We start from the raw sequence: 26,728 nt of genomic DNA, 5'->3' as shown, positions 1-26,728 counted from the left end.
AGCGATTGCAGTGTAATATTGTCTAAAGGGCAGTGGTTACTTACTTGTGTAATTTTTTACATGTATTGATACTCTTGAGGGGTAAACAAGTCTATGTAACTTTTACTGATGTTTTCAGTTTTGTATTGCCTGGAGGACAAATGGTGTTGCACCCTAGATGGGTATGCCTTTGAGAGGCGTATAGATATTGTAGCGCAGTTTTTTCTGCACGGGTGTGGTTACTTACTTGCACCAGTTTTTTGTCCATTAATACCCTCGGCATGTAAACATGCCTATGAAATTTGTATAGTTTTCTACGATTTGCATTGCCTGGAGGGCGAATGGTGTTACACCCTAGATGGGTATGCCTGTGAGGCGTGTAGATACTGAAGAGTAATATTGTCTAATACCCTTGAGGGGTATACATGGTATGAAATTGTTTACATCTTTTGAAGCTCTATTTTACCTGGGGGGCAAAGCGGTTATTTCTTTTTTCCTCTGACATTTAGTTGTGCATGGTTGCACAAAACTTTTACTAGAGTGTTCCTGGCAGGCAGCCGATCTCGTTGGCTGTCTTTTGATTATCTCTCATGTTTTTTCCTCTTTGTTTTTTCCTAGTTATTTTCATTTCCAGTTTCTGAATGACTTCCCAGATCCAAGACGCGGTTGGTCGCTGTCTCGAACCGTGGGCTTTCACCAGTGGTCAACTTTTGCTACTGATGTGTTAAATACAATGGCTGGATTCAGCTCGCCTACCTTACACTCTACCGTTACTGCCGTGAAGAAAGGAGTTGCCTTTCCTATCAGTCAGTAGTCTTCTATCAGAAAGGAACGCCTGAACGTGGATCTTCTCAAGCATCTTACTACAGTCTAGTCTATAACATCGTTTACGTTTACGAAATCTAGTTATAATATGTTTTTTCGATCTTCTATTGTTCTTACAGGTCCTGATTTATGTGTTATTCGTTGTTGAATGTAGGTTTTATATGCGATCTTACCACTGACAAACAAAGGGGCGGTAAAACAGTTCTTATTGAAGCTGATTGATGTCCTTTGTTTTATTTTTCTGAGAATTTAGACCAGTATTTGTTTAGGCCTTTCCTGCTGGCATTGTTGTGTTATAAAAGAGGTTCAGCGCCATGGTTGTTAGGTTTCAGTTATAGTTATAATAATTTGCCTTAGCGATTTCCTGGTTAGCAGGCTCAAGTTCTTAGCTTTTTGGTCTGCTGTGCTCAAGCCCCTTCTTTTGCTTTCTATCGTGGGCCCGGCTGACCAACGTGCCCATGCCTCATAGTCTTTGTGTGTGTTCGGTTGTGTAGTGAAGGCAAAATATGTAATTTGTGATAGTGTTAATTAACATAAATTACTATTTTGCCGACACGGACCAGAGAACTGGGTGCGAGCGTAGCTCGCGAGGACTTATGGTTAGCGTGTTTGAAATAGAGTTCGTTGAGAGACTTGTGACATTCTACGGTCAGCCTCTTTGGCCTACACTTTACTCCGTTAAGTTATATTTTTATTATTTCGTTTTGTGAATATATTGTACTTTGATTATCTTTTCTTTCATTATTCTGATATCATTGTTTTTTTTTTTTTTTTTTTTTGTTTGTGTAAGCCTTAAAACCCCAAAGGCTGCGCCATAGCATTGGTCGGGGGTACACGGTCCCTAATTTTTCCCACAGTGGTTTTTTGGGGTTTACGTGTCCGGCTGTGGTGCATGTAGGTTATGTATGATTTTATCCATCCTGCTGTAATCTTATTGATGTGTCAATAAAATGTATCGTGGGCCCGGCTGACCAACGTGCCCATGCCTCATAGTCTTTGTGTGTGTTCGGTTGTGTAGTGAAGGCAAAATCTAAACGTTTTTCTGAACCTTGGATGCTGAGTGATGCGGTGTTAGTAGTAGAAAATCAAAAATTACACGTACATCGCAGCATTTTAGCGTTATGTTCCACGGTGTTTGAAGACATTCTCACCACCAGCAATGCAGAAGAAATTTCACTACCCGGTTTAAACGCAGACGAGGTTCGAGAAATGCTTCACGTAATCTACCCTCATGTACCGAAAGACATCTCCGACGAAAATTGTGTGTGCTTACTCGAACTAGCACACAAATATCAGATGAAAAGTTTGTTAGAAAAATGCGAGGACTACCTAAAGAGCAGGAAGAATTCTCCAGAAGAAGCACTACATCTTATTCTTCTAGCTCAGCTGTTCAACATGAGCGAAGATTTTATTCAGTTGTGCATACAAGTAGCGAAACGGATTCCACTTTCTTCTCTGAAGGCGAGCGAAGTTTACGGAAAGTTGAATCCACCTATAGCTAGAGAGCTTCGCAAAGAGAGTGTCTGTTACTGGGGGGAAAAGGGGGAACAAGCTCATATCCTCGACACGTCTTTGGAAAAGAAGATTTTGTATCTCGAAGCAAAGAAGATAGTAAGAGAGGACAGAAAGCGACGCTTATCCCGTTTAAAATTTGAATTGACTCAGAAAAAAAATCGTTAAACTCTTAAAACATGTTTATTAGAGCGGTTTTTATTTGAGTGTCGAAAGTGATTCGCATTTGCTTTGGTTTTATGCATTTATACTACGCTTAGTGATTGGTTTAAAACTCTCCCGTGATTTATTTAGCCAATCAGCTGAACTAAAACCAAAACCAAGCGTGACTCGCTCGCGCACGTTTTTCCGCGCTTCATACCGACTATACCGGCTACAGGTATTTGCTTCGAGTATTGATTGGTTTATAGGATTGTCTATGTTATTTGTGATTGGCTTGAGTGATTACTTTGGTTTTGGTTTTAGGACACTCAATTGAAAATTACTCTAGTATTTGAAGGTCTTTTAACCATTCTCTTACTCCCAAAATAATTTTTTGGGCCCTCTTTAAAGATTTGTTTGGTTCAGTGTTCGCGAGTATGGACCCATTCCTCTCGCATTTCGTCTTGAAGAACAGGATCTGGGAACAAGTCTTTCATCTTGGCCTTGGGCATTAAAACAAAGGGTCTGAACTTGCATGTGATTGGCTCGTTGTATTGTGGTTTAGGTTGGCCGGGATTTAGTTTTTAACACTTAGATAGTCACCAGCAACACCACTCAAGATACGAATTGATCTTGTAAATTCATTTATTGCAATTGGTCGAAATTGAAATGTTCACAAAAAATACTGGATTCTAGGGGCAACAACAACCTATTTAACTATGAAAACAGAGTAAATTGCTAGGCATTTTCAGATAAATACATTCAACACGGCGAAGCAGACAAAATATTTTCAACTATTTTCCAGTATTTTGTTGTGATTTTAAAGCATTTTTTTTGGAGGGATTTAATTTTTTATACGCCTTTTGGGAGGCTGACTCTTCTGGTGAATTTTAATAGATCATAAGCCGCAGAGCTAACTGGATTTTTCAACGGAAATATTTTTTTACAGTTATGAAAACATATATAACTGATTTCAAAACCTTCCCAACCTGCTCGCTATAAAAAAAAATACTCATGAGCTTCAAAGTTTGCACTATACAAAGTAGATTACATTTAGTGTCTTAATGTTCATTAACAACCTGCAAGCATTTCACAACTTCAAAAGTGTTCTGCCAAATGTTGAATCCCGGGCAAGATGAAATCCACGAAGAAAGAGCTGCTATGGCTGTATCGACCTTCTCGCGTCTTAAAATTGCTCTGGGTTCTTTAACAATCTGCAGGCCTTGCTTGGCGTCCAGGACCACTGTCTGTCTTCTTATCACCGCCAAAATTTGCCTTTTCCTGAGCTCCACGACCACGCCTTTCGGGCAAATTATTTTCACATCGAGCGCTAACAGAGTGGAAAACAGTTTGCTCGGGGATGTAAAAGTTGCCTTGCTCAATGCTTGCTCCAACGAAATGTCCTCATCGACGACGTCATCCCGCGCTATGACGTCTTCGTAAGCGGCAATCCGTGAAGTGACGTCATCACTATTCCCGGATGTGAATAGTTTAAAGATGGCGGTGAACACCTTGGTGATGGCCGCATTATTCTGGAGGGGAATGCAGCTTAGGGCAGTGTTCAAACCAGAGACAGCCCTTGTCACTGCACTGGGTACCAACACGGAAAGGGCGGCGGACTTGTGAATTTTAAGTTTAATTTTGCCCTTGTTCACGTCCAAAATGAGGCGGCATCGAGCGAGTTGCATTGTGGAATTCCCAGATGTCTTAACAGTGACTGAATAATCTTGAAATCGTAGCTCTGCCTCTAAGCTACAAATAGACATCATCTTTTTGAAGAACGTCAGGATCTTGGACACAACTTCGTTGCTGCCTCTTACTGTTTGAACCAGGTCGCCTTCTTGTCTTTTTAACTTTGAGGAAGACTCGTTCTTTTCTTTCCGCTGAAACACAAGGGGCATATAAGATAAGATAAGATTCATTATAATATCAAGATACAGCAAGTCATCATTATCGATGTTTGTTGCTGTTAAGTTGAAACCAAATGAAATCTAATCTATGGACTAGGAAAAATTTATAGGTTAGCCTTGAATGATGAATAACTTGGCATGGCTTTTAATTGAGTTGGAAGACAGGTCTAGATAAAGCTAGCCCAAAGAGAAAATGAATGTCTACTGAAGTAAGTAAGGTTTCTGCATATATCAACCAGGAAAATGATGCTTACAATTGCGGAAAATTGAGGCGGATTTTGAACAGCATGGTGCCGTGCGTCATATCGGTGACGTACACCCGTGAAGTACACGGAGGGTACATTTTTGGTCAGAAAGTCATTGGGTAAGACAGTCACTAGCTCATTTCTCTACATTGTAACATGGTTTATAAATCCATGGCCCCTTTACTTCGCTTTTTTGTAGACTTTCAGGTCGTCCTCGAGCGACCTTCGGGGCTTCGTCGCCTCACTGGCCGTGTAAACCTAACAAGTCACAAGAAGTTTTGCTATTCTCTCCTAGGATCGTACGCTAGTCCATAGCAGGTTACCTCCATACCCTTTAATGCCCGGGGGGGGGGGGTACTCCCATAAATTTCGGATAGGGGTGTGCCGCCAAGGTTCTTAAACCCTGACCCTATTTAAGGATAAAGAAAGCGAAAATTGATACCCTTTTTAAGGCCCAAAACCGAAAAATGACACCCTATTTAAGGGGAGGAGAAACGTTCCGTGACGACCCAAATAACGGCAAACCGCGCACGGCAAGACACAAATCTTTATAAAATCGCTTTTCTAATACCTGAACTGAAAATTCAGTTTTCAGATATCTTTTTCTCGTTTAGCTGGGCGTTTATTTTAGCTAATAGAATTTAGGTACCCTATCTAAGGATCACAGCGGGAACACATTGCCAAAAGTAGCAAAAATGATACCCTATTTAAGGACCGAGAACCTCAAAAACCATACCCTATCGGGCGGTACATACCTATATAGGCCACATATGGGAGTACCCCCCCCCCCCCCGGGCTTTAATGCCGTTTAAAGTACACTATCGTCGCTGCTTAGACCAAAAAAACTCGAATAAATGTCCTCGCCTTTGTGTTTTAGTGTAAAAAACAACGTCGAGAAAAAGATCATGACGATTTTCTCTCAGCAAAGAGCAATGTGATCTACCCGACAAGCACGGCACAGCTGCACGATTCGAGAGGAAAAATTCTTCCGCGTTCCGTAAAATGACGCAGTTGTTTCCGTTTCAACCGAGAACACCGCAAGGATTTGTTTTTCCGTTTACGCGCCTTGGGGAGAAAGGAAAACGAGTCACGAGAATTAAATGGGGGAGTCTTGCCTAAGTACACATCAAAAACGGTCAAAAACGACCACACCAGGCTGGAGCCCAGACCTGTAGACTTCCTACACGCTAACCGCCAAATAACTACCTTATTCTTACTCATTTTCGCGCGTACCGTAATTTCGCGAAAGTTCGAGAGCCGAATTTCGCGAGTATTTATTTTCGCGATTTCAAAAAATTAGAGAAAAAGTGTAGTAAATTTTGCGATTTTGTCAGTGTTTTATGGATCAGTCGTCAAAGACTAAGGAACCACTGGAAATACACAATGGTCTGGCTCAGTGTAACTGCAAGGAGCCTGCAAAAGGAAACTTTAGTGACTGTACTAAAGAGGTTTTGAACCAAATTTACAAGCTTGAAACAGAAATCAGAGGAAGGGTGCTAGTCAAAACAAGACAAAAAGATTTTTTTAAAGGTAGATAGTTGCAGTTCCAAACATTTACAATTTGTATTGTTTTGGATATATAAAATGGTATTATAATTTTCGCGTGTTTAAATTTCGCGCAGTGTTTTTTCGCGCGTACTAAATTTCGCGATTATTTTGAAATCGCGAAAATTAGTACTCGCGAAAATTGGTAAGAAGAAGGTATTCAAAATTCCAACTTTCACTGACTAACCTTTGGTTTAACGTTTGAAAGACTTGAAATGGCTTCCTTTTCTTGTTCGTCTCTCTTAGTTTCCTTGCTTCCTTCATTTACCTTGACTTCCCATAGCTTTCTCTGTGTGCTAACCACTTTTCCTGCAACATTTAACACGCCTCCACTTCTAAGCACTTCCATTGTGTTCTGATTGTTAGTTCTTCGGTAATTCTGAAAAGGCAAGTCTGATTTTGTTGTGAAACTTCACGGTTAATTTGTCCCGAGTCAAAGTAAAGTTACTTCTTTTAGACCAGCGATTCTGCTTTTAATGGTAAACTGAAGAGAAACCTTGAAATTTATCTTATTTATACACAATTAACGGGAATTACCCCCGGTACGTAAATAAAACACTCCAAATCAGTCCGGAACTTTAACTGGTGTGACTTGCACTCCTTAACAGCGGAGTTCCAGTCACAAAAATAAACATTTGACTTCCGGTTGAATCAAATTCGATGAATCATAGCCAAATTTGACGAAAATAACGCTGCGACGAGTGACTAGCCTAAAAAGGTCAACATTAAAAATTCCCTTCGGCCAAGCTTATGTCTTCCGCATGCTTTCAACCTCCCCCTCCCAAATAACTTTGATGCGCCCTGTCCAATGGGCAAGTTCGCCTATTTTACCTTATTATTCCACTATTGGCCATTTTACTATATTAGGGCAAAAGAACGCGCAAAGTATGCCAACGTTATTACACTGTAGAACAGCGAAAAGTGCGGAAAGACAAACTTAGTGGAAAAAATAGTGAAACACAGTGGAACCTCGTAGTTTGTTGAAGGTTTGTCGCTGACTGTGTTTTTGATGTTATTTTCCAAGACGTTTCGGCTATTGCTTAAGCCTTCATCAGTTAAAAAGTCAAAGCTTTCACACGCGATTTAAAATAGCAGCACGTTAGCGCGCGCTTTAAAACATAACGTGTAAAAGTTTGAAACAAAAGAAAACGTGGAACCTCGATTTAACGAACCTCCATGTAACGAAGTCCTCGGCATGACGAACGATATTCTTCAGCCGGCATGTAGTAATTCGAGGAACACCGGAATACTGGAACACCGGAACACCGGAACACCCCGGAACATCGCGGAACATCCCGGAACACCCGGAACAGTAAAAAAACCCGGAACACCCCGAAACACCTACTAGAAAACCCGGAACACCTTTTAGAAAGCCTGGTACACACGTTATTATCACCATGCTTAGGGAATCGACTTAAATTAACTAATGTTAATCTGTGAATAACACCAAAGACATTTTCCTATTAGATTTTGAGAAAATTAATTTGAAAGTTCAAAGTCCCGTATTTTATTTGGTAGATTGCATTTAACGTCGATGTTATAGCCTCGTGAGTGCCAAATTGGGAAAAACATGATTTTGTGGCAGAGTTTGCGGAACGAGTAGGAGACAGCACACTGGGATCTTGTCAAAAACTAATCAGTCAATACCTCTAGAGTGTCATAACAGAAGCGGATTTTTTAATTTAAAGTTTGCCAGCAAACTACGGCGGTTTAAGTGCGCAAATTTGAATTTAATGTCTTCTACCTCTTTCTAAAAGCGCTCTTTTAAAATTCCGCTTTTGTTATGACACACTACAGTATTCATAGTTTACCTATCTGCAGTGGCAAGTCATGAAGTTCTGTATCCGTGCTGTATTCTCTGCCACAAAATTGTCGGAAAAGTCAAAACTTTGAGATTTCCGAAGGTGTCCCGACCTAAATACGATCATTTTGCCAAGGAGAGAGTGTAAAGTATGGTAATTATATTCCAAGCTTTTATGGTGAGAACAATGCGTTTTTAAATAGGACACGATTGTTTACGCCGAATATTTTTGTGATTACTCTGAGTTGCAGAAATATTCAAATTTAAATGAAAATAAGCTGAAAGACTTCCTACAAATATGAACCTGATATCGCTAAGTGTTGTGATATCGCTAAGTGGGGTGTTCCGGTGTTCCGGTTTTCCTGGAATTACTACATGCCTCTTCAGCCCGGCCAAAAATGCAGTAAAATGTATGGAATAGAACTTCGATATAACGAACCACGATAAAACGAGATCCTCGTTATAATTATAACGAACACAATCCGGAAGCCCAGACGTTAAGAATATACCACGATATAACGGATTATAGTTAAGATGAATGAAGAGCAGACCAACAAGGATGAAAATACTTTAATCCTGTAACAGAAGAGCAACTTGACTTCAAGACATATGTCCATGTCTATGTCATGCATATTACCTTATAATAGGAAATTAACGATACATGTTATTAACGCGAATTTCAAAAATTAATTCGCGTTAATTTTATTGATGTTAGTTAATATAAACACGTTTACTATAAGCATTCAACCAGAACTTTTCTTAAATTCGCGTTAATTTTATTACAGTGGAACCCCGTTAATACGGACACCAAGGGGACAGGCCAAATTGTCCGTATAAACGGGGTGTCCGTATTAAGCGGGGTCTCAGAAAAAGTCACGGATACATGTTTTATCGTCACAAAGACGAAGGCAAACGCTTTTACGGCAACAAAACTTTCTTTAATTGTACTGTAACTGTAAGAAATACAAACTGTGAACTCTCTGACAAAAATTAATAGTTTTTACACACTTCTTTTCACGAAAACCTTACGATCTAGTCAGACACTCGAACTAAACTTAAATAAATGAAACTCAACAGTGGAATTATTTGAAAATGTCGCAACTTTACTATATACAAGAAATAAAATGCATTTCAACAGCAACATAACGTTTTCTATGTAACTGAAACTCTGACCGTGACCGTTCTTAAACTCTACAAACTCATTTGTAAAAGTTGGTAACTTTACTTTGCTCGGAAGCTATTAGCTTGCGACACAACCAAGCGGACTAAAGATTCGACAAAACCTTTGCAAGTCACGAAAATCGTTTCAACTCATCGAATTCTGTCATTATTTGACCAGGGTGAAGTTAGCAAATATTCACGACAGTAAAAATCGACAGTGCACAGATAAACAGTGTCCGTAAAGCGGGTTTGACAATGTATGACAGTTTGTCACTCGGGACACGGAAAAGTGTCCGTTTTTCGTATTAACGGGTGTCCGTATTAAGCGGGTTAATTTAAAAGAAAATGTATGAGGTTTTCGTCGGGACCAACGAAACTGTCCTTAATACCGGGGTGTCCGTATTAAGCGGGTGTCCGTAAAGCGGGGCTCCACTGTACGCGTATATTGTGTTCGCGTTGTTAAAATGCTTCGTTATATTCCTATGATAAGGTTGTCATTAAAGGAGCCCTTAAAGCACGAATATCATTTTTGATAGTCGTTCAGATCAGTAAAGATTTAATGGAGATTTAATGTGATTTTAAAATTTGAATTTGAAGTTAAAAATTGGTAGAGGGACACCAGCCGAACTCGGGTTCACCAGAAATTAGCATAAGGCCATTTAAAAAGGTTACGTTATTTTAATACAAAAATTGTGTGAAAAGGAATAACAGAACCAAATGAAGACGACAATAAACCTGTGTTTGAATGATTTTATGAGCCGTCATTGTATATTACTTTTTTTCTGATCGCTAAATAGGGGTCAGTTGAAACAATAGAATAACGCTTAGTTTCGGGAGTTTTGTAACTGGTAGTGGCCGCTTTATAATAGGGGTGGCCGCTGTTATGGGTGGCCGCTTAATACGAGTCCGAGTGTACTATTTTGTGAAAATGTGTTTTTAAATTGACCTTAATTATTACAAAGTCCACTTAATATACCTTTTCTATGTAACTCTACTGATGTACATTTTGAAAATACCCCTCTCTGTTTTATAAGCCCCCCCCCCCCCCCATGACCACCACCCGAGTATACTATTAATCCCTGGGACTCAATGCAGTCAACTCTCTCCATAACGGACACCTCTATAAGACGGAAAACCCCAATTTAAGACGGACACCTACAGTAATTAAACTCCCTATAAGACGGACACCTCTCTAAGACAGACAGTTGGAGCCGGTCCCGACGGTGTCCGTTATAGAGAGAGGTGACTATAGGACTAAGTTACGGTACATGTACTGCACGCATTCGAGAGGTTCGCATTTAGCGTGAACTGCTGGAGCACACACCAGTTCATTCTTCAGGCCTTAGTGAAAAATTAAAATATTAGCCTCTGGTGGAGGCTTGATACCATATTTTCCAATTAAACGCCCCCAGCGTTTACTTCAAACTTGGCTCCGTGGATCCGGCGTTTATTTGAATGGTGCAGTTTATTTGAGCAAAATGTTTACTAAACAAGAGTTTTTAATCATTATTTGTGACATGAATGTATCTTGCCATCATACCTAAAGCACATTACACCTCAAATAAATGTCTCAAAGGCTTACTTACCACTCTACCTTGGAGACCCGGAGTTTATTCGGGGCCCGGCGTTTAATCGAGAAAATACGGTAACTACATACCGTAGAATTCCGGTTATAAGCCCTGGGCTTATACAACTTCGTAAGGGGGTTTTGGGTGGGCTTATAAGCGGAGGGGCTTATATCTGGGAGGGCTTATAAGCGGAATAAAAAAACGTTTCGAAACGAGCCACGGGAGTGTTGATCGAAGTATTTTAAGGTTAAAAACACATAATAAAGCAACATTTAGCCCTGTTCAGTACCGTCATTCAGCAGAGGGGGGCTTATATCCGGGGAGGCTTATAACCGGATGTATTTTTTTGTTTTAAGGTAGATGGGCCTATAACCGGGGGGGGGGGGCTTATAAGCGGGGGGGCTTATAACCGGAATTTTACGGTATACTGGAGCACTAAACTCAAGAGATACTACTAGCCTGGCTCACTAAGCTACGGTTCTGACTGGATTAAAATTGTCATGATTTCGTTTGCGCAAGGAAATGAAGTAATTAGAAATGTTCTACGTGCTAAAGCCAGCTAAAGCCGTTTCAATCCCCCTTCCGTGAAGCAGAGAGTCACTCTCTCACTCTTCCTATTTCGATAAATCTCCTGGATTATCGAAATTCTTTCAATTCCGACAAATGAAGTTCAAACGTTGTCGCCATGAAAGTCATGAAGTAACTTAAAGACCAGCAATAAATCTCAGAAGTGACTAAAGAAATCGAACATAAAAATACGGGAAAATGTATTTCTTTTAATTGATATTTAAAAACATCCCTGGAATAATGCAAGGACCGGTCCACTTGTACTGAACAGCAGCGAAGTGAAGTCGGATTTTGGTGTAGCTCAGGATCAGCAATATTAAACAGCTTTACCAGCCCCTGAAGAACGTAAGTTTTGTCTAGCTGAAATATTGGGCAATAAAATTTGTTTAGCCTAAGTTTTTATGCTTTAGCTGTCCGACCAGCTTTGCATTGATTTGCACTTAGTTTAACATTTTAAAACATCACCTCGCATCACCTTGCAGGGGCCAAAATTAACAAGCTGGCTGCCGACGTCATGTTTCATATTTCGCTATCACATTAACAAAGTTCAATTAAAATGTACATTAAAAAATATATTTAAATAAAAACCCTGGAACTCCTGCTCTAGAAAAAGATCTTTTGACTACGGGCAAAAGAGAAATTTCCGGAAGTAAGGTGACGTCATAGGGTACTTTTGGTGCAATTCTTTGACCCCCCTATATGCCGGCTCTTCGCAATTTTTCTTCCTTTTCCCGCTGCTTAGTTCATGCGACATGTCTTACGATTCTTTTAGTGATACAAGGTCGGTATTACGCAATTTTTACCGTATTTTCATGACTAAATAATTCTTATATGTAGTAAATTATCTTAAGCAACTATTGAGCTGTTTTCTTTCACTTTGAAAGCTCACACAGGGAGTATTATTACAAAAGAAAATTGTGCCTTCAAGTGTGATTTTTCGCCAGCGTCCGCCATCTTGAACCACGTGTTTCAGTCGGCTAGTGAGCATTTCTAAGTTACAAGTCTTTTAATTCTTTCTCTTGCTTTTTGATGTTTTTTCAATAGAAATCCTGACTCCGAACGGGGTCCTGAGGAAAAAAATGGCCCACCAGGAATGGAAGAAGACGGCGATATCGAGGTTCGTTCAAAGTCTAACCAATTTCCTCTCGCGACTGTCGAACTTTAAATGAATTTCGTAGTTGATTTCTAATAAGATATCATGCCACTTTCGTTTCTCTTTATAGACTAATTGGGATGAAGTTGTTGACAGTTTCGATAACATGGGATTGAAAGAAAATTTACTCCGAGGCATTTATGCATATGGGTGAGTGTACACTTCTGTCGACAACTGCTCCCTGATTCAATTCAATTTGAACAAAGTAGACCTCCATTGAATAAAATCAGGCGTTTACATAATTATACAATTTTTTTTTGCGATTGCAGGTTTGAGAAACCATCCGCAATTCAACAGCGAGCAATCATGCCTTGTTGTAAAGGTTTGTATCAAAACGTTAAACTTTCTTTCCACAGATAAGTTTAATTTCTCAATCGGACCAAAGAATAGTGTAATGAATAACTTATGGAGGATCACTGGCTACTGTTCTTTTGTAGACGGCTTTACTAAGTGTAAGGAATCCCTCTTGATCAGAACTTTTGCGATAAGTTTGGTTTAAAAAGCATAATCATTGTCTAAACCAAAATTCTCTATTTTGGGGCTGCAATAATGTCGAGTAATTGCCCCGAAATAACAATGTTGCTTTAACCGAGCAGAAAATAAGTCAGTGATTTTTTGAAAACTTCTGTTAGTCCATTCCAGTCATTCAAGAACTTGCTGAAAAAATCTTATGCTGAGAATAACAATATTATGGTCACCATCTAATAACTGAATTACATTTAAGACAGCAGGGGTAATCCCATTCACCTATTCTTTGAGCTTGATTTTTTTTTGTTATAATTTTTTCTTGTTATAAATTGAGGACTAAACTTTTATAGCTGTCTGCATGGCTATCTGTCCTTGAGGAAGTCCAGTCTTTATGTTAGACTGTATAGCTAAGAAAAAACTTTGGCAGGAGGGATTGCAGTAGGTGCCAGAGGTTTTCTTTTTGTTATGAGTTCACTGTTGCAGCGAGCAGCAAAACTATAAAAGCGAGTCATTACAGATAGGCTTCAGTTAGGTCACAAGTACTGATGAATTCTGCTATTGCAAAATAGGATACTGGGTCAAACTGAATTTTTCCTTATATTAAATCTCATTACGAGCAATCAATCTTACTTGCCCGAGGTATCTAATTGAATGTTCTCCACTCAAACCCAATCGGACACCAATCATTCTATTAAGTTTGGTAATCGAACTCGCAATGAAATTTGGTCAATTGAACCTTTAAGATTACTGAACGGTTAATAGACCTGCCAACTCTCACGCATTATGCCTGAGTCTCACGCCTGCAGATCCAAAATATCGATCTCATGCATACAGCCCAGTTTCTCACGCTTACTCTTAAAACCCATTAAATGTACATTCAATTCAATTTTGCTGAAACATAACTCAGAAAATAAGCATTGTTATTCGTGTTTGAGTCAATTTTTGCAATTTTACAGACTTTGGCAACGTTTGAAGATCATCAAAACATCTTTGGAAATATCCAGAAATTGTCGGAACATCTTTGAAATTCTTCGGAAATCTCCGGGAATAGTCGGAAAATCTTCGGAAACATTCGGAAATAGTCGGAACATCTTCGGAAAATGTGGAGAAGGTTAATACCCTGGGTTGCCTCCTTACTTTTCTTTATTTAAGGTGTCAAGGGATGCATTCCGAACAAAATTGAATTGCATTAAGTTGAATTGTTTTTGAGGTTGTTTGATTGGTTTGAAAATCGAACTCACAGCAAATTAGATGGTTGATTTTGTTCGATTACCGAACCCAATCGAACAATTGGTGTTCGGTTGAATTTTGGTTTGATTGGGTACCATGGGTATTTGTTAATCTGCCGAAAGTAAAGCAAAAAGTGGGAGCGTGGGCTAGGCACCCAAAAGAAGCCCCATGTGGCAGCGTGGGCTAGGCACCCAAAAGAAGCCCCATGTTTTCTATTTGTGCTCTTTTTTGCTTTATGCTTAAGAAACTAACAAGACGGACTGCTTGTCGTCTAAACAAGGGTCTATTAAAGGGGGTTGTATATTCTGTATACCGCCATATTTTTCTCTTCCTAGACCACAAACAGCCTTTGTTTTCTTGTAAAGACCGAAACTGCTCTCACAGCAGAACAAGTATCGTCATAACCAATCTTTTAACAGTACTTAAACAATATGTTTGCTTAGTAATCGTCTTTCTCCTCACAAAAGGCCACTGGATCTTAAAAACAGGACATATTGCTTCTAATTCCATTTAGTTAACTGCGAACATAGGGCCTGGGAGACAGCGGGGAACTGTATCATTTCCTAACTTGCTGTAGTCCTGACAGGCAGACTTTTGTTTAGGGAAAAGCTTGAGAAGGCAGGCTTTAAGGAAAATAATGCGACCACTCAGTCTTCTTGAGCCTCTTACCTATGTTTGAATGACCGCCTAACGCAAAAACTGAAAACCATGACATAAAGTTATGATTTCGCCCACCTGTGCAATAATTTCTTGATTGTAAACTGACCGATAAATACAAATGTTCCTGTAAACTGACTCTCAAAATTGGCTTGAGGACCTTTGCGCGAACATTTTTCTAGTCGATAAACTTTTTTAAAATTTTACTGCGGTTGGATAATGAGGTACTTGTGACAGAAATGCCAAAAAAAAAAAAAAACGTGTGGGTCACTGACTTTGTTCTAGAGATAAACCGTGTGGAAAACTACCCTGATTTTTAAAAATTGGTGCCCCTAATTCAGCATGGCTTACAGGGTTTGTAGTTAAAAATATTGAAGATGCATAAACAAGAGCAAACGATCTTAGTAGAAGTGCGTCTGATACGTAAATAAATCCTAGTCTTTCCATCCTCTTTGCAAGACTTAACCCTGAAAGAGGCATTTGAAACCCTCATATGGCAAAACGAAAAACTCAAAAAGTGAATTCGAACGTGCATGGGACAAAAAAAATCTTATTTTCTTGCAAAACGTTAATTTTATCTGGTTAATATAGTCGAATTGGATGGTTGGCTGGTATCGTGTTCTGATACAAACTTTGTTCTTCCTTGTAGGTTATGATGTAATTGCTCAAGCACAATCAGGTACTGGGAAAACCGCCACATTCTCAATTGCAATCCTTGAGCAGATTGATGTGTCCCTAAAGCATTGCCAGGCGCTTGTGTTGGCTCCAACCAGGGAATTAGCACAGCAGGTATTTAGAAAACTTTGTTGGTTACAGGCTCATGTCAGTTGTGTTGAGACCCTTTTACAGGGTTGCTGGATAGCAGGAAAAAGTCAGGGATAAAATATTTTTTCTAGGTTTGAAAAACTTTGGAATTTCAATATCTGAGCAGTGTTTTATTTTGCTCGTTGTGGTATGAATGATGTAGAAGGCAAATTTCTCATACCCGTCTGGAAATTTGATGTTACATGGCTTGCTGGAGGGCGGTCCCAATTTTGTGCAAATTTTTTTCCCTGCATTTCTCTACGGCACAAGATGAAAGTGAAGTGTGGGAAAGACCAGGAGCCAATTTTGTGCTGTGAAAAATCAAAATTGTGTGATTTACATAATTAAGAGGTTGACTACGGGTAGTCTCGTGTCTTGGCAGGGAAGTTTTCTGTTCAGAAATTTTAATGCAAATTCCAATTTCCCCGGACAAATTCAAAGTTTGCACTAGTTTGTGACTTAGCCCTTTAACTTGATAAATACAAATGTATTTCTGTGTTGTTGTGTTTTTAGATTCAAAAGGTGGTAATTGCCCTTGGCGATTACATGGAAGCCAAGTGCCATGCCTGTATTGGCGGAACCAGTATCCATGAAGACATGATTACTTTCAAAGACAAAGAGGTTCACTCTGTTGTCGGAACTCCTGGCAGAGTGTTTGACATGATGAGTAGAAAGGCTCTAAGTAAGTGTTCTTTTGACTGGTTTTGTTTGTCATGTCACTCATTCTAAACACTTTGAATACATTGCAAAAAATTTCAGACATAAAAATTTTGGACGTTTATTTCGGATGTTAAATTTTCAGACACTTTAAATCTCATTTCGGACAAATTGGGAAAAAAAATTTCCATCACTTATGCTGAAAAATAGCTTATTAAGTAAATAATTTGTGCCTACAAAGCACGAATTAGACTGCAACAACATCTTTGAACATGATAGTTTTACTGCATCCTCAAGGTTTTACAGATACTTCGTCGTGTCAAATAACACAAATACTATGAAGCTGTTAGATATCTCAGGCTTTGTCTCAACTGTAGATCACTCCATAAAGGAAACTATCAGCTTTGTAGCTCAAAGTGTCCACTATTTCTGCTATCTCACAACCCTTGCTGGTATCATTATGTTTGTTTGCTTGTCGGCTGTTTACGTGAAACCATTAAACTGTACTGTAAAAAATTTAGACGCTTATATTTCAGACGGTTAAAAAATTTCGGACTGTTTTATTCGTATACTCTTTTTTAAAAGTGTAAAAAAGTGTTCTCTGGTTTAAAAAGTTAAGAAAAATATGAGCTTTCGGCTATTTTACTATAGCCTTTGACGAATGTAAAAAAGCCGAAAGCTCATATTTTTCTTAACTTTTTAAACCAGAGAACGCTTTTTACACTTTTAATATGTCTTATCCTGGTTACAGTTCAATTTTTAATACTCTTTTTTGTCCAAAATTAAAATTGTCCGAAACTTTTTGCAACTAATGTGAAAACTTGACAATTCTGCACTGTCTATACAAAGCACTTGATTGCTAGCTGTGAAGTTAATTATTAATGGTAATTTACTTTTATGTCTTATTCAGTTACCAATCATATTAAAATATTTGTGCTGGACGAGGCTGATGAAATGTTATCTAGAGGCTTCAAAGATCAGATTTATGACATTTTCAAGAAATTACCTAGTGAAGTGCAGGTGGGGTTCACATAGTGTTTCTAACATTTAGCAATTATTCTGTGAAATCGTAAAGAGTATTGTCCGATACTTAGCCTATGAGGCTGTAGGCAAGGTTGGCTAAAATCAGATGTTCTGCGCGATTGAGCTGGATAATCCTTTTTCTTATTTTGTGTTTAACAAATTGTCCACAAAATGCATTTGGCAACTAGAAAAAGGGTGGCTATGCAGCACTTTGCAAGACTTTGGAGGAATCTTGGCAACCTACTTATATTGCAGGATAATAATTACTGTTTATTTGTGTAATATTCAGAAAACTGTATACCGTATTTTCTCGAATAAACGCCGGGGGCGTTTATTTAAAACTTGGCCTCAGAGACCCGGCGTTTATTTGAAGCCGGCGTTTAATCGGGGTCCGGCGTTTATTTATGAAGTAAAATTTTCAATCATTTTTAAGTTAAGGCTAAAACAACTGATTAACAAACGCTGGAGGGATCCTAGCGATTTTAGCGACAGCGAGCACTACAACAAAAGAAAGAGAGTGCGTCAGTCATAACAAAAAGAGCATGCCAGAACATTGACTAACATTGCTATATTTTCAATTTTGTGTTGTTGTACGTCATAAACCGCAGTTAATGTTATGCCAGAGTTGTTCGTAAAGCATTTATTAAAATAACAAAAGCCGTATACCAGATAGTACGTGTCATAGCAGTGCTTTTCTAGTGAATATCTTCACTTATTGGATCGACGCAAATAAAGGCCGGGACCTCGATTAAACGCCGGGACCCCGAATAAACACCGGGGGCGTTTATTTAAAACTTGGCCTCAGGGACCCGGCGTTTATTTGAAGCCGGCGTTTAATCGGGGTCCGGCGTTTATTCGAGAAAATACGGTAATATCCGGAGCAGACGAGTCATTTTCACAAAATTTTGGCTGTTCAAAGTTGAGGCACTTATAAAAATAATTAGAACGCTCTATCTCCAGAAGTAAATGCCACCATTCCCCGGGCATTTCTAAGTAATTAAAAGTTTCTATCATAAATTGCGTCCAGTTGAAATTATCTCTGCATCTTTCAAAAGAAAGCCGTAAATCCACAATTTTTAAATCCATGAGCCTGGGGTTTAACCGCGAATTCACACCTAAGGTGTGAAAATTGACACCTTGTATATCAATTTTCTTAAAGTCCAGGCCTTGGTTAATAAGCCTAGTATGTAACTTTTATTTCAAAAAGTTGTTAAACTTTATAAAGACATTAATTTTCAAATTGGACATGTTTTGAACAGTTCTACTACCTTAAGATCTTCAAGCTGACCATTGTTAGTAGCCACGATGAGCAGAAAATATTTATGGGTGATTCTGATTTGTGTGGCCATGTGCTTTTCAGGTTATTTTGCTTTCAGCTACAATGCCAACTGACGTGTTGGAAGTGACCTCAAGGTTCATGCGTAATCCCATTAGAATCTTAGTTAAGAAAGAGGAGTTGACCCTTGAAGGTATCAAGCAGTTCTTTGTCCTGGTGGAAAGAGAGGTAAGTTCACTGCACAACAAAAAATTACACTCCAAACAGCTTAAGTAACAGTCTTGATTCTTTGATTTGAATTTCAAACGTTACCAAAACTGAATATTTAGAAGGATTCTGCTTAAAGTTTGAGCAATGAGTGCAAAAATTAAGTACCAAAAATCTTCTCATAGCATGGCAACATTTTGTATACTATTTAAAAGATCTTACTGAAATTCATTTGTCTTAATGACCCTGTGAATAAATTCTAAAGCATTCACGAGAAAAGTAAAGTTAAACCTTGCAAAAATGTTTGAAACGCGATATAAATTTTGAAAAGAAGTTAATCACTTCTATATTTGCCATGTTTTTCTTTGTTTTTATCTCCAAAAGTATTAAACTATAGTAACTGAACTTATAATGTCTGTAAAGCACCCAGAAAGGTTTATTTAAGTTGCAGTCATGTGCCAATAAAATCATTATGTCATAGCATGCCAAATTGATGTCATACATTTTAAAAGTCCGCCATCTTAGATGCGCCATCTTGGATTTAAGATTTTTCCAAACTGTCAATTTAACATTTTGATTCCCTCTTCTAGTTGATGTAATCTTGTTTACTGATCTAAACTGCATTTCATTAGGAGTGGAAACTTGAAACACTGTGTGACTTGTACGAGACGCTAACAATCACCCAGGCTGTGATCTTCCTGAACACAAGAAGGAAAGTGGACTGGCTGACAGGGAAGATGTTGGAGAAAGATTTCACTGTCTCTGCTATGGTATGTTACTGTTGTGCATTTTTCAAAGCACCAGTGATTTCTGAGGACAGTGGTCTGTAAATAAAACTGTCCAGGTCAATGATACCCAGTAGTCAAAGTTGCAGTAGTAATCCAATTGGAAAAATTGCCCCGTACCCAGCATCTCAGGATATTGTCGGTTTCTGAAAATAACATTTATAATGCGTATGAACAAAGATTTGGACATATGTCAGGATTTTCATCCTTGTTGGTCTGTTCCGCATTCATCTTTTGTCGCGTGTTAACATTTCGTTATATCGAGGTACATTTTATGTTTGGGCATCTGGATTGTACTTGTTATAACAAGGATTTCATTATATTGACTGTTACTTTGGCCGGGCTGAAGAATATTGTTCGTTAAACCAAGGACTTTGTTAAATCAAGTTTCCAAGTGGCCCTTGTGCATACAAAGTGTAGTAAAGAAGTGTATTCTTTAATTTTAATGGCAACCCAACTTGAAGAGTCTACGATTTGTCAGATGGCTGCTTAAACCTATATTTGGGCGTAAATAGAACCAGCTTGAATCTACAGATGTACCGCAGTTAAGTTGAAATTCTCACTGATTGTTTCCTACATAGCATGGAGACATGGATCAGAAAGAAAGAGACGTGATCATGAAGGAGTTCCGTTCTGGTTCCAGTAGAGTGCTTATCACAACAGACTTGTTGGTAAGTGCCTTCTACTTTGTTCTTCAGAAAGAAACAATTTCATGTCCAGAGCATAATTTTACTTCTCAAAAGAAGTGCATCTCTTTTACAGACCTTTTTTTTTATCTGTACTGTAAGATACTCAGGGCACAAAATGACGGCCGGTCAACAGACAGTGTCTGGTCAAGATGACAATTATTTTGTCCGAACAAAGTTTTGGTTTGCCAGTCATTTTGACTGGTCACTTGCCTGGCTTTTAAAATGATAACAGAAGCTGATGACAAGAAAAAGAAATAACATTTTTGATACCAATTTATCTTTAAGCATTAACTTCAATCTTAACGACTTTTGGACTAAATTTTACTGATTATTCATAAGAGCCCTGATACTTACTCTCATAGTGCCTCTCTCCAACCTGGATTATAAATGGGTACCGGGGAATATTATGCTAAGATTAACTCTGCTTGAACTGGCATCCCATCCAGGAGGACTTAAATCCTAGTTGCTTTATGCTACAGAAACCGGGTAAGCTATGGCCTGATTGGCCACTATGCCCTAATAAAGACCTAACCTTTTTTTTTAACCTCTTCCTTTTCTAGGCACGTGGTATTGATGTACAACAAGTTTCACTGGTTATCAACTATGACTTGCCTGGAAACCGTGAGAACTACATTCACAGGTTATTTACTTTATATTATTTGTTGTGCTTTTCTCAAACAGTTTATTGACTTCTTTGATTTAACTCCCTCCCCATTTCAGTTTCTCGTAAGCACCCCTCCCAACGTCGAGTAAGCGTTGTTATTCCAGTAAGTGCCCCTATTATTACAATGCCATCAGAGTACTTGAGATCCATCATCGATCATCAACATTCTTCTCAACTCCTCACATCATTTCTGCCTTACAACTGAAAAGAACTTGTTTTCTTACTGTTATTTTCATGTGACGGCACAATTTCTTCAAATCCAAGATATCACTTATTTTTCCCATTCAGATGTTTTATATCAGCCGTTCCGAATAAGCGCCCCCTTAAGATCCCAAGCTAAAAATTGGAATCTTTACAGTTAAGCTTTTGTTAAAAGAAGCAAGTCCTTGATGTTGCTAATCGTTTGAAATGTTGCTTCTTCAGGATTGGTCGTGGTGGTCGTTTTGGTCGTAAAGGTGTGGCCATCAACTTTGTGACTAACGATGACGTTCGTATATTACGCGACATCGAACAGTTCTACAACACACAGATCGATGAAATGCCCATGAATGTGGCCGATCTTATCTAAGAAGTCCACTCACCGCTTCCGCTAACAAATACAATAACAATGCTTTGCTTAAAGGAAAGAAGAAAAAAAGTGCAAAAGTATCAAACCAAAAAAAAGCAATGATCACCGTATCATACCGGTCAGTACGGTGCGAAACCCCCGGATATGTCAAGAATAAAACGTATGTCTTTTCAACGAAAACTGACAAATTTATTTTTTGTTTGTTTGTGTGCCTGTACACAGTGAAACAGAATGTAGATGCCAAATCCTGCATGCGTATACTAGTTTTAGAAGAAAATAGAAAAAAACTTGTATTTAAAGATTTAGCTTTGTGGGGTTTGACATCTGCTGTTGTTTCTGTATCTCTTGTGTTTGGCATAAGCTTTGTATATTGACCTAAATTGGCTCTTAATATTTTATGTAGGTGAACATAAAACATAGGTATGTAGGTGGTGCTGTTGTGCCCTCCTGGTCAATAAAACAATGTTCTTAAACACAAGTTCTTGTCGTTGTGGTTATTGTCGTTCGCAATGTAGCCTACCGGTAGGTGCACGTTTTGGGGCCTCGCGTGAGACGCGACAACGAATCGTCGAGCGAAGCAAAGAAACTGGGGCGGGACGGGAAAAGGCTGGGTCCTTTCGACGCAGGAGTGGGTAGGAGAACCTTACCAATGCAGAAAATTTAGTCGTTCGACCCAATCTCGGGCCCCTCACAGCGCCAAAACTGCCGCTTTAAACGTTTTACACTGTATTTTTCTCTCTTAGTATTGCATTGCGCATCCAATTTTACGCGTAATTCGCACTGGCTTTATGTTTACGGCTAGTGCTTGGCTTTGGAGAGAGAAATCGTCGTTTTCTCATAAACGAGCATGGTGAGCTATGTATTTTTTTTATTCCGAGTCAAGCAAACAACTTCTTTCTGTAAAATTAATGTAAACAAATTTGAACGGAAATATAAATCTGTTGTCAGTTTTACAGACCGATTTTCAGAGTTTCCTTTCCTGTGGAGTGGATCAGTGTCAATTATTAAACAAGAGTCACTTGGAATTTTTTTTATTAATAGATATTGAACACCCACCTCACCCATTAGGGACGGACCATTTTTTTTTGGAGGGGGGGGGGGTGAAAAATATTGAAAAAAATTGTTTGCAGGGCCTGTGAAGACAAAATAAATTGTTTGCAAAACGATATGTATAAAAAAAAGTAAGAATTTCGAAAAAAAATGTTTGCAGAGGTGCATAAACTAAAAAAAAAAGTTTGCAGAGGAAAATTTTTCATCCTCCCCCTCCAAGAAAATAATGGTCCGTCCCTTAGTGTACATGATGGGGATATGTGACTGTCCTTACCCAAAATTTTTAAACTACCTTATTGTTACTTATTTTCGCGGGAACTTAATTTCGCGAAAATGGAACTGGCATATTTCGCGGGACTGAAAACGTATTTGATACAGTCCAGCGATCATTTATCAGCGGAGCAAAGGAATTGAAGGAGGAGGAGGGGGGGGGGGGGACTCTGAAATTTTTTGGACTACCAAAGGGGGGCTCCTAAAAAGTTGAACCGCTAGCGAGGGGGGCTGCTAAAATTTCAAGCTTCGAGTTTCAATATCTTCATCGCCCCCCCTTGTTATATTAAATGAACTTTCCCTAAGTCTCAACTGATTTAAATTTTCCACTAGCAATGGTTTCCAATTACACTGAACAAAACCATAAACAAAACAAAACTTAAAACAGTTTGAAACGTTCTTTTGTAACAAAGAAGAGCTAGTTTGACGACTGTGCCAAAATAATTATATAGTAAACTGACGGCAACGTTGATTAATCATAATAAATTATATAGTAGGGTATAATTAATTTTAGATTTTAATGTATTTTAAGGTTTAACATTTATTTTCTCAGAGGACCCTCCTGAAAACCACCCCTAGGTGATTGGAGGCCTCCTCTTAAAATATTATGTATTATTAATATTAAAGTTCGCGTCGTTATTTTTCGCGAGAACCTTTTTTCGCGGGTCTTTAATTTCGCGATTTTCAAAAAATCGCGAAAATTAAGTCCCGCGAAAATAAGTAACAATAAGGTAATCTCCTGTCGGTGTCACCAGGCTCTGGGAACGAGATTGAGGGAAAGGCACACGCCCATTCGTGGGTGTTCGCGTATCAAATGTATCTTCCACGAAGTACTTGTTAGCATCCTTCGCAGACGTTCTTTGGTCTCGAGCCCAAGAACGTCTGCGAAGTGGGCTAGGAACTTGTCGACAGTAACGCAGACTAATCTGCACATACTTTAAAATAAAAGCCTCTTGCTGCAAGGAGAGCACAGGGCTGTCTGAAACATCACGGTTGTGATATTGTGATACAACTATTTTGATCAACGTTGTCAGATCAAAGCTTCAGGCTGTTACGCGACAAGATCGAAAGGTAGTTTGGGTAGAAGTAGAGGGCTGCTATAATAAGCTTCTGTCGAAAGTTATGGTCGATGAGAGTATAGTCCATGAAAATGACGTACCTTGGCTTCTACTGGCGCAACGTAAGGCAAATTTCGGAAAAAGTGAGAATTTGACGCGACTTTTCATTAAAACAGAATCCGGCTAGTTGTGAAAAGTCAGTTGGAACATTTGAGACGACATTTTCCACACATTCGTCGGCTTGAAGTGGAAAAAATTTGATCTAACGAGCTGTCACTCGCGCGCGTGATTTGGCGCCGATTTTCCATCTAAATCGCCGGTAATTTTTCCGTGTTATTGTAGGCTATAAGGTTTTTGACACTTAAATAAAGTTTCTTATCTTTATCTTATCTTTTTATCTTAAAACTCCAATGAATACCCATAACACCATTCGGTCTTTGTCGCGCAGGCTCTGACAACGTCCTGCACCTTTCAATTACGCGAACTACTGATGAAGTTCAAAACCCAACTAACGATTGCGGTTTTTCGCCTTGAGAACAGAAGCAAACAAAATGGATTCGTATCTTCCAGTCACAACTTACAGACGTGTCCAGTTTGAACCGGTTAAAGTGAACTTCTGTTTAGATGATTGACGGCAGCGAAAAACGAAACAATTCGATTGAGCAGAGTTTGCTTTTCATCCGTCAAAGCCAACGAGTTATCTTCCTGAGCCTGCAATCATTGACAAAACTCGTTGGCACACCCACCCCTCATCCCCCCGTTTCAGTGTTGGATAGCGCAATGTGCCCAAATTCTTGTGCAGTGCGTTTCAGTTTGTGAGCTTGATTAAAAATATAATACAAACAGCGGTGATAATCAAAGATCTCTTCGAGATATCGACTTTTTTTGCATGAATTTAGTATGAGTAGAAGGTTTATCCTGGGCATTGTTGTTCGAACATATCATGGAAGAATTCAAACGTCTTTCAGTTCGAGCATTTTTTTTATTTTCGCGGAAGAAATGCTGTATTTGTCAGTCGCGACGGCTGGGTGCTTTGCGACTCATATACTTTGGCTTGGTTAAAAATGGTAAACTTTGACGTTTGCCTTTAATCGAAATAGTTGTTTCCTTTCGAGTTAGAAAGATTTCTACTCGGCTTAATGCAGGGTTCCCGATAAAGGTTACGCACGACAGAGTTATCTTTTGTCTCGTCACGCAATCTTAACTCCACATTGAGAAGTAAATTTTCGTTTGGATATTACCAAAAGCCGCTTCTCCTCGCGTTATTCTTTACCTTACGGCTACACGTGCCATTTCTAACGACTACATTTCCAGTAAAACAGTTGCTGTTTATTTTTCTAATGGCGTTCTGAACAGAAGCAAAAAGGTTTAGCGTTTACCGCTTCCACCGGAAGTAATTTCACAACAGGCTACAAAAACACTTGTAAATATCACTTAACACATTTAATGATGTTGCAATTCTAAATTGTGCAACTCAGCAGAAATAATCAATTGTCACGAAATGAGTTCCCTTTGGTTAACTATTAGCAACGTTTTAGTGTGTGAAAGACTTGTTCCAGTACAAATTTGCGTTGTTAATCGTTTTAGGTTAAATTAATATAAGCGCCTAAAGACTTGTACAAGTACAAATTGCGTTCTTAATCGTTTTAATCGCTACCTTCGAGCGCTGAACCCCTTACATACCTAATTGGTTATGTGACGTAAGATTTGGGCTACTCACGTTTTTGATTGTTATATAACGTTTGTAAATTTGACAAGTCACGTTTTTTCTACAAGAATGGAAGTGCTGAAGCACAACTATAGAGTGACACTTTACAAGTCACGCGCTTTGATCACCCACAGCGGAAAGTATTCCCTTGAGAAATTAAAACAGTCCCTTGAGAGTTAACAAGAATGTGATTCCTTCCGGTTCCAGATTTATACCCCACATTACTGCTATTCTCCTTCTTTTTGCTTGTAAACAAGCAAAAAAAAGTCGAAAAAATGATGAAAAATCGCATTTTACTAAACTTGACGTTTCGTATGCTAAGCTACATACATTTTCAAAAGTATGACCGTTAAAAATTTTTGGCAACTATTTATATATTGTAATAAAAGGGTCTGGAACCAAGACTGAGACGATTGATCTTCAGCAGTAACTTAATAAATGTAATGACATTTCGGTTAATAAAGCAACAACCTCTCACTGCCGACGACATTTGCATTTAATGAGGGTTGAAGTTCTTGAATAAATAATGTCTCCTTAATTTTGCAGTGGAGGTCAGTTTTGCCAGACGCAAGGATTTCGAAATGATCCCATTTGATGTTTATCACCGCTGTTTGTATTATATTTTTAAAAGTAGGCAACTATTTAAAGGTACTATTTTTTTGCATGTCACGAAACATTGTAAAGGGGGAATTGCGTATTTTTTTTATGTTTCAAGTGAGAAAAACAGCAATTGTGCCGGGGGGGGGCCGGGGGGGGTGTTTTTTTCTCCCCGGCCCGCCCTTTTTTTTTTTTTTTTTTTTTTTTTTTTTTTTTAAAAAAAATTTTTTTTTTTTTTGTGATAGGTGTTTTTTTTTTTTTTTTTTTTAAAAGGAAAAAAAAAAATTTTTTTTTTTTTTTAAAGAGTGTAAAAAGAGGGGGGGTGTGAACGGATTTTAATTTTTTTTTTTTTTAAAAAGGATGGTAACACCCCCCCGCCCCCCCCCAACCAAAAAAAAAAAAAAAAACCCCCCCCCCCCCGGGAATTGTGCCAGGGTTTTGTCAAAGATTGTGGGTTTTCTTAAACCTGGGTACCCTGTGCTGTTAATGGTGTTCCAATGGGAAAGACCTGGGAATGATTCCCGCGTCTTTCTTCCCAATTCTTTCGCGGATTTTTTGAAATAAGTGAAGAGCCTGGTGCTAGTATTATAAATGGAACGAAGCCGGAAGC

At 38.7% G+C, this 26,728-nt stretch overlaps 3 protein-coding genes across 3 annotated transcripts; 2 read left to right on the top strand and 1 right to left on the bottom strand.

The window, feature by feature from the left end:
* Nucleotides 1-1,400: 1,400 nt before the first annotated feature.
* LOC144663085 (kelch repeat and BTB domain-containing protein 2-like) lies at nucleotides 1,401-2,954 on the top strand. The gene is made up of 2 exons (XM_078524020.1): nucleotides 1,401-1,452; nucleotides 1,823-2,954. Exons 1-2 carry the CDS (start codon nucleotides 1,401-1,403, stop codon nucleotides 2,482-2,484), a joined length of 714 nt encoding a protein of 237 aa, XP_078380146.1. The 3' UTR covers nucleotides 2,485-2,954.
* Nucleotides 2,955-3,084: 130 nt separating this feature from the next.
* LOC144662889 (uncharacterized) lies at nucleotides 3,085-6,762 on the bottom strand. The gene is made up of 2 exons (XM_078523822.1): nucleotides 6,345-6,762; nucleotides 3,085-4,340 (listed from the first exon to the last, which is right to left on the bottom strand). Exons 1-2 carry the CDS (start codon nucleotides 6,504-6,506, stop codon nucleotides 3,519-3,521), a joined length of 984 nt encoding a protein of 327 aa, XP_078379948.1. The 5' UTR covers nucleotides 6,507-6,762; the 3' UTR covers nucleotides 3,085-3,518.
* Nucleotides 6,763-11,952: 5,190 nt separating this feature from the next.
* LOC144663836 (eukaryotic initiation factor 4A-I-like) lies at nucleotides 11,953-21,911 on the top strand. Its single transcript, XM_078524899.1, has 12 exons — nucleotides 11,953-12,035; nucleotides 12,299-12,371; nucleotides 12,478-12,557; nucleotides 12,677-12,729; nucleotides 15,412-15,551; nucleotides 16,080-16,248; nucleotides 17,134-17,243; nucleotides 18,607-18,750; nucleotides 19,362-19,499; nucleotides 20,096-20,185; nucleotides 20,764-20,843; nucleotides 21,291-21,911. Exons 1-12 carry the CDS (start codon nucleotides 12,007-12,009, stop codon nucleotides 21,433-21,435), a joined length of 1,251 nt encoding a protein of 416 aa, XP_078381025.1. The 5' UTR covers nucleotides 11,953-12,006; the 3' UTR covers nucleotides 21,436-21,911.
* The last annotated feature ends 4,817 nt before the right edge of the window (nucleotides 21,912-26,728 follow it).

The sequence above is a fragment of the Oculina patagonica genome, chromosome 8 (assembly GCF_052425735.1).
Source record: "Oculina patagonica isolate OP01 chromosome 8, crgOcupat, whole genome shotgun sequence".
Lineage (NCBI taxonomy): Eukaryota > Metazoa > Cnidaria > Anthozoa > Scleractinia > Oculinidae > Oculina > Oculina patagonica.
The sequence above is the reverse complement of the archived record's forward strand: the minus strand, read 5'-3'. Positions and strand labels throughout refer to the sequence as shown.